Below are 7,346 nucleotides of genomic sequence, written 5' to 3' on the forward strand. Positions count from 1 at the left end.
CTGACACAAAGTGAATTAATTGGCCTATGGAGACAGACCAAAGTATTCCTTTACTATGTAAACGTTCATACAGCACTGCGTGTCATCATGCAGCTACAAGAAGAACAAGAGAAACGAATTGGGCCAAAAGTATGGCTCACAACAGCTTTTCGAGACCTTGACATAAATTTGTTTTTTGGTCCCAAGTCCTTGAAGTATATCCATGGTTCATTCTCCTTTGTAATGAAGACCAAAATAAGGAGCAAACGTAAATCAGAGTCCTATCTTTTGCAGCAAAAAGCATTTAGTTGTTCATACTCAAAGCACGTCCTCGCTGTGAGAGGTTGGACAAGATGCAGAGATGTGGAGCATCCGGAGGTGCCATCTGAAGAGGAGCTGCAGACTGTTCTGTCTCAAGACAGCCACAGAACATACTTCAGTCTCCAAATCATGGCACATGCTTTAAATGTTGCCTGTTCATCCAGATCAAAGCAGATGTTGATGGCGGGTGGAGGAGACCAGCTGGCATGTCAAAGGCTACAGCCATGGCAGGTATTTCCTTTCTCTTTCTAGAAATCAAAGTTCTTTCTACCAACTCTACAATAATCATTCTCATTGATTTAGACACGAATGCATGAGTTAGGAAAAGGTTTTTGTTTTATTTATTTAGATTTAGATTCTTTTTTTAGGCTCCTGCTGGAATATGTGTGTGTGTGCGTGTGTGTGTTTCATAAAATATCAAGGTGGTCTACTGCAATAAAAAAACATAAGACCATATAATAAAACCATAAGAAGAAAATAACAAGTTAAAAGCAGACGTCCCTCCACCTGGAGGGTGTCTGTTTAGTCTTGCCAGTAGGAGACGTTGTGGCACAACAGGAGTTTTGAGTTCCAAGGAAGCAGGGATGAGGCATCTAAAATGCTTTCTAAGTTCGGGTGTTTAGTCCTCCATAAATTCCAACGAGGCCAGGTATGCCAGGACTTTGGAGTTCAAAGGGAGAAGGGATGAGATGTCCAAAATGCTTTGAAATGCTGGTGTTTTCCCTGTCATTCCAGCTTCACCCTTTCTTAAGAGAAACCCGGTTGTTGAACACTTCCATGGGCGGACTGTATTTGGGTGAGAATGGGGAGCTGCCAATCATGTTTGATATTGAGAATTGGGTGGTGCTTCCCAATGAATCTTGTGTTAGAGTGAAAATTGGGAGTATTGAGAGAGAGACATCCACTGACTTCAAGCTCACCATTAACCCAGAAGCTATTGTGTGGCCCAAGTTGTTCAACCAGGTAAGAGCCCCTTTATCCCACATGATACACATTAAGATCTAGTAATCTGTTGAATATTTCCAAGAGGAATTCAAGTATAATCTTTTGGAAGTTTGGCTGATGCTTTCATTATAATTAATTAAGTAAATTATTAAATGTGTATAATGCTCTTCATGTGCAGATACACTCACACACATGTATGTGTGTGTGTGTGTGTGTTTGTATGTATGTAATTTTTTCATTTGCTGTGGGAGCCTTTTTGTGGAACCTGATTGAGCTGCACAATATGGTCCATGGTAAATCCAGCAACAGAAAAATTCCTGTGGTGCCCGCCTTCCCTGGATGCCGTAAGCACGTACTTATTTTGCTTAATGGCTAATCCAGCCCGGCCCTGCGAGATCTCATGAGAACATCACAGAGCCCACGCAAGAGCATCCTGGAGCCCAGTGAGCAAACCAGAGAGCTTGGGAGTGAGGCCTGCTTGTCATGCGAGCTCTGGAAGGTCAGGGTGGTTGTGCAGGAGCCGTTCCAAGGGCCGGATTCGAGTGCAGTGGAATTTTGGTTCTGGAACTTAATCCATTCTGGAAGTCCGCTCAACTCCCCAAACTGTTCGAAAACTAAGGTACAGCTTCCGATTGGCTGCGGGAGCTTCCTGCACTCAACTGAAAGCCGCCTCAGATGTTTGGCCTCTGAAAAATGTTCACAAACCGGAACACTTGCTTCCAGGTTTGCAGCGTTTGGGAGCTGATTTGTTTGGGAGCCAAGCCATTCAGGAACCAAGGTACAACTGTATATACATTTTTTAATATACTACTCCTTGCCCGGAATGTAACCCCTGCATAAGATGTGATCATACTCTATGTTTAAGTACTGCTCTTCATCAGAGTATTTTATTGCTGCTGTTCTGGGATGGCCCTTTTCTTTTCTTTCCTTTTCTTTTCTTTCTGCATCTTTTGCCCTGTGCCTAGAGAACGTGTTGGGTTGTTTCCAAACTCTATGAATCAACTCCATAGACACAAATTCTCCTGGCACACAAATACTTCCCCTGAATGTACCTTCTTTTTTTATTAATATTATACTGTGCATCATTCCAGTTGTTCAAAGACCTATGTACTAATACCTTTTTCAGTACGTTTCCGAGCACAATTCAAAGTGTTGGTGCTGACCTTTAAAGCCCTAAGCGGCCTCAGCCTTTTATATCTGAAGGAGCGTCTCCACCCCCATCGTTCAGCACGCATACTGAGGTCCAGCTCCAAGGGCCTTCTGGTGGTTCCCTCCCTGCAAGAAGTGAGGTTACAGGGAACCAGGCAGAGGGCCTTCTCGGTAGTGGTGACTGCCCCGTGGAACGCCCTCCCATCAGATGTCAAAGAAATAAACAACTACCTGACTTTTAGAAGACATCTGAACGCAGCTCTGTTTAGGGAAGTTATTGATGATTGATGTTTTAATGTATTTCTAATCTTTTGTTGGAAGCCGCCCAGCGCGGCTGGGGAAACCCAGCCAGATGGGTGGGGTATAAATAAATTATTATTGTTATTGTTATTATTTAAAAAGCAAACACAGTAGGGAGGCTTCTGTTCTACATCAAGCATAGGAGCCAACTCCTAGGAACTTTGGGGGCTTTGTCCCCCACAATAAAATATTTGAGGGGGCTGGGACCCCATAAAATTGATGGGCATTGATTATGTGTTGTGCGGCTTACCTGGGCCCCCACAATATTTTTTTCAAATTGGCACCCCTGACATCAAGGGTGCTTTCTTTTTTTAATATTTTTTATTAAATTTCCATTTACCAAGCCAATCATATCATATCATATTAATTATTCCAAATTATATTAATACATATCACAAAGTCCAAATATTAAACCAAATTGTAAAATTTTTGTGGGGGGTACCCATGCTTCGAGTTCGGTAGGAGTCCAATCATCTTTATATTTCTGCTGCTTTGATGTTCACAGTCCCATCTTCTCATCTCCTTGTCGTTATCCTTTTTCTCCGAATTTTCTACACCAGCGAGTTGAAAGAATCAGCCTTGTTATATTTCTGTGTGAACTTTGTAATGCTTTCCTGTAATTCATCTCACATAAATCCAAGAGTGCAAGAGTCTTATTCGGGCGGCAGTCACCATTTTTGTCAATTCCGATGAAATACAGTCTCGGCGTCTGCTCCTTAATTTTCCCAGACCTGCACCATAAATCAGTCTTTCCAGGAGGGTTATTGCCCTTTCAAATTTACGATCCAAACCTGATAGCAGAACAATGGCTCACCCTCCCTAAGACTGAAAATCTTGCATCAAGGTCTGCCTCTTAATGGCGGATCACTTTGTAACTACGCCACAAGAAAGCCTCCCTTCTTTCCAGATCTTTCACAGAGTAAATCCTTTTATTAGCATTTTTGTTTCCACACAGTCTATTTTTCAATCTCACTTGCAATCAATCATTGCGACGGTTCTTCTAAGGGGGGGTGTTGTTAGGTAAATCATACTGGGGGGAAAAGAAAGTCCCCCCCTTTCCGTTCCGTTCAACATACCGGCATGGCTGTGCTTCTTTGAGGTAGTCCTTTGTACATTCTGTCCCATCGCTCTGTCTTCGTGGTAAATTTATTTAGCAGATAATACACTCCTGACCTCACTCAAAACATGTGCATTTACTTCTCCAATTTTTTTATTTTTTTTTTATCTTAAGCAACGCAGCTAGTTTCGCTCCTGAAAGTAGCGTCCGGGAGCTCCAGAACTCTCACAAGGGCTTTCCGCTCAGTGCCCCCACCCCCTCCTTCTTTCAATCTCGGGGTTGATTTATGGACAACCGCGGGCGAGACAGCATCTTCCCACCACCTGGGAAGATGAGGGAGACTGATATACTCCCCATAATCAGCCTCTAATTATCTGGTGCGAGCCGGATAGATAATATTGTCGGACATCTTCCAAGGCGCCCCTAGCGCCCCCCCCCCTGCTGAGTGACATCAAGGGTGCTTTCTTGTGGGACTGGAGACCCTGCTGGGTCCTTTCCAGACTCTCTGAGTGAGTTCCATATGCACAAATATTGCTGACACTTCCTCTTTAATGTGCCATCTTTTCTTTATGGCTAGACTGTGCCTCACGCCAGGTGTACCAAAAGGTGTCGCCCAGGATATGCCAAGGTGGTTCAAGAAGACAAGCCGGTTTGCTGCTACACTTGTGTTCCGTGTGGGGAAGGGACCATATCTACACAGGAAGGTGGGTGACACCACAGGAGATGGAATTTGTTGGGAGAATATGAATAGGGCAACATATAAGTCAGAAATTTTCTGTGAATATTCTGAAGACATATTTGGATGCAGATCCTTTCTTGATTTCTTCATTTTTAACCCCCTTCCAGGAAGTAATTTGAAAGAAATGACTTGCAGGAAGCAATCTCTGGGATGCCAGTTGGGTTCAGCCTGCCCTGCCCATATGGCACAGCTGTGGATATTTTATACCAAGCCTTCTAGGATCAGAGAACCAGAACCACCCTCACAAAAGGAAATTAAAGATGTCTTCAAAATAAACGAGAAATATTGAAAATAGCAAATATTTATTTAAAAGAGAGAAAGCATGATGCACAATAATCAAAAAAATTAGGTTAACATTCCATTCCATAGCATTGTAGAACAATAAAAAATTATATGATTTCAGCAGGAATTTATTGGATATCCCAGACAAGGAGTTTGAGAACAGCTGTAGCAGCTTGGAAGAGAGGAGTTCAAGGATTTTAAAAATAAATAAATCATAAGTTCTGTGTCCTTGTTTCTCAGTTTGATCCTTTTACATGGTTTGCATGTTTTGTGGTTTTTTATTCATAGTGACTTGCTGTTTTTTATTGATTATAGATTAATAATTCTTTGTTGTACATGATAAGTGTAAGCTGTTTAGCATTTGCTGATATTAAATTTTACTGTTTACTATTCCTGAGTTTTATGATTGAATATTATTGAATATCGCTTTATTTAATATGCTGTTTATTTTAAAGTTACGCTTTTATTATGACTTTTTGTTTGTGTATTACGCCTGTGATCTTTGCTGTCTATTTTGTTGTTTTTTCAGCTTTTTAACCCTTCTTCTGCATAGCAATATAGAAAGGCAGTATACAAATTAAAAGTGAAATGGAATATGGAAATGAAGTAGTGTTACTGCCCGAAAACTATCGCATAAGGAAATGCACCAAAAAGCTTCCCTTTCTTACAATACATTCTCATTTTCTGATATCTCCCATATGAGTGCATTTCTCGACATATAATAGAATATGTCTGTAAGCAAAGCCAAAGCCATTCTTTTTCTCCTCCTCAGATGCAGAGCGTTGCACCAAATGTCCAGAAGAACAATATCCAAACAAGGACCGAGATCACTGCATTCCGAGGATTATCACCTTCCTATCATATACACAATATTTGGGGATTCTCCTGACGTCTTTGGCTCTCTTCCTGTCCTTAACCACAGGCTTTGTTGTAGGGATCTTCATTAAATACAAGGAAACTCCCATAGTCAAAGCCAACAACAGGGACCTCTCCTACCTCCTCCTTGTCTCCCTCCTGCTGTCCTTCTTGTCCTCCTTCCTCTTCATTGGCCGTCCCAGGAAAGTCACCTGCCTCCTTCGACAAACGGCCTTCAGCACCATCTTCTCAGTTGCTGTCTCTTCTGTGTTGGCTAAAACCATCATGGTGGTGCTGGCCTTCCTGGCCACAAAGCCAGGGAACAGGGTGAGGAGATGGTTAGGGAAAAGTCTGGCCAACTCCATTGTCCTTTTCTGCTCCAGTGTCCAAATGGTCATTTGCATCATTTGGCTGTGTATCTCTCCCCCATTCCCAGACTCCGACAGGCATTCCCAGGCTGGAGAGATCACCCTGCAATGCAACGAAGGGTCTGTTGCCATGTTTTATGCTGCCCTGGGTTACATGGGCTTCCTGGCTGCCATCTGCTTCACGGTGGCTTTTCTGGCCAGGAAGCTGCCTGGGGCCTTCAATGAAGCCAAGCTGATCACCTTCAGCATGCTGGTCTTCTGCAGCGTTTGGGTCTCCTTTGTGCCCACCTACCTGAGCACAAAGGGGAAATACATGGTAGCTGTGCAGATCTTCTCTATCTTGGCTTCTAGTGCTGGGCTTCTGGGCTGCATCTTCATTCCCAAATGCTACATTCTTGTGCTGAGGCCTGATCTGAACACAAAGGAACACCTGGCCACAAAAACTAATGTTGTTGCCTGATTCTTTACATGTTTATAACTGTTTTCCTCCTGAGTTGCCTTGGGAATGAATGTATCTCCTTAGATAAAGTTTGTTCTTAATTTTTCATTCATCTTGAATGATGAAAGGGAATCATTGGATCACATGCCTGGAGAGTGTCTGGACATACAACCTTTAGGCATAACCCTACCTGTAGAGTCTCCTGGAGTGCAGCCTCCCTCTTCATACATCACTATCCTTCTCCACCATGTCCAGTTTATATTTTGACATGACCCACCTTACTTTCTTCCCGAGTTCATAACCTAAGCCTAAATAATAACTTAGTGTAACTTGAAATTCTGCTTCTAGTATTAAAATCAGCAACTGAAAAACGGAATCTCACTTGAGTGTATTAATGCTTGAATGAACCTTCTTAAGGCCCTTGGAGCTGGACCTCAGTATCTGGTCTGGATGATGGGTGTGGAGAAGCTCCTTTAGATATACAGGGCCAGTGTCATTTAGGGTTTTCGAGGTCGGAATCAAGAAATGAATGTGACACCACGAGGCCAAACGAATGTGATACCACGAGGGGCACCACGATAGCTGGAGCCAGAGTCAATGATGGACAAGAACCACCACTTGTAAGTAAGAAGGCAGAAGAGTGGTGGTGGCATGAAGGCAGGTTGAGATTGGTGGGGTAGTCCCCATTCACCCCCATGGAGCAGACCTCTCACTTATTTGCCCTGAGCTGCTGAAGAAGGGCAGGATCCACCCTTTTTGTCTCCCTCTCTTATATAGCACCAGCACCCATAGACATCCAATGAATCGGAAGGTTGGGAGATTGAGAGCAAACAAAAGATTGAATCATGCAGTGCATAGTTACTTCCCCCAAATGCCAGTCGCTGGTGACCAATGCCTGGCAAGGCCCATTGC

General features: G+C 43.1%; 1 protein-coding gene across 1 annotated transcript; it reads left to right on the plus strand.

The window, feature by feature from the left end:
- The first annotated feature begins 1,048 nt into the window (after nt 1-1,048).
- On the plus strand, nt 1,049-6,756 carry LOC114591113 (vomeronasal type-2 receptor 26-like). The gene is made up of 3 exons (XM_077923356.1): nt 1,049-1,263; nt 4,329-4,455; nt 5,545-6,756. The coding sequence occupies exons 1-3, from the start codon at nt 1,078-1,080 to the stop codon at nt 6,453-6,455; spliced, it is 1,224 nt and encodes a 407-aa protein (XP_077779482.1). The 5' UTR covers nt 1,049-1,077; the 3' UTR covers nt 6,456-6,756.
- The last annotated feature ends 590 nt before the right edge of the window (nt 6,757-7,346 follow it).

This window comes from Podarcis muralis, chromosome 2, assembly GCF_964188315.1.
Source record: "Podarcis muralis chromosome 2, rPodMur119.hap1.1, whole genome shotgun sequence".
Lineage (NCBI taxonomy): Eukaryota > Metazoa > Chordata > Lepidosauria > Squamata > Lacertidae > Podarcis > Podarcis muralis.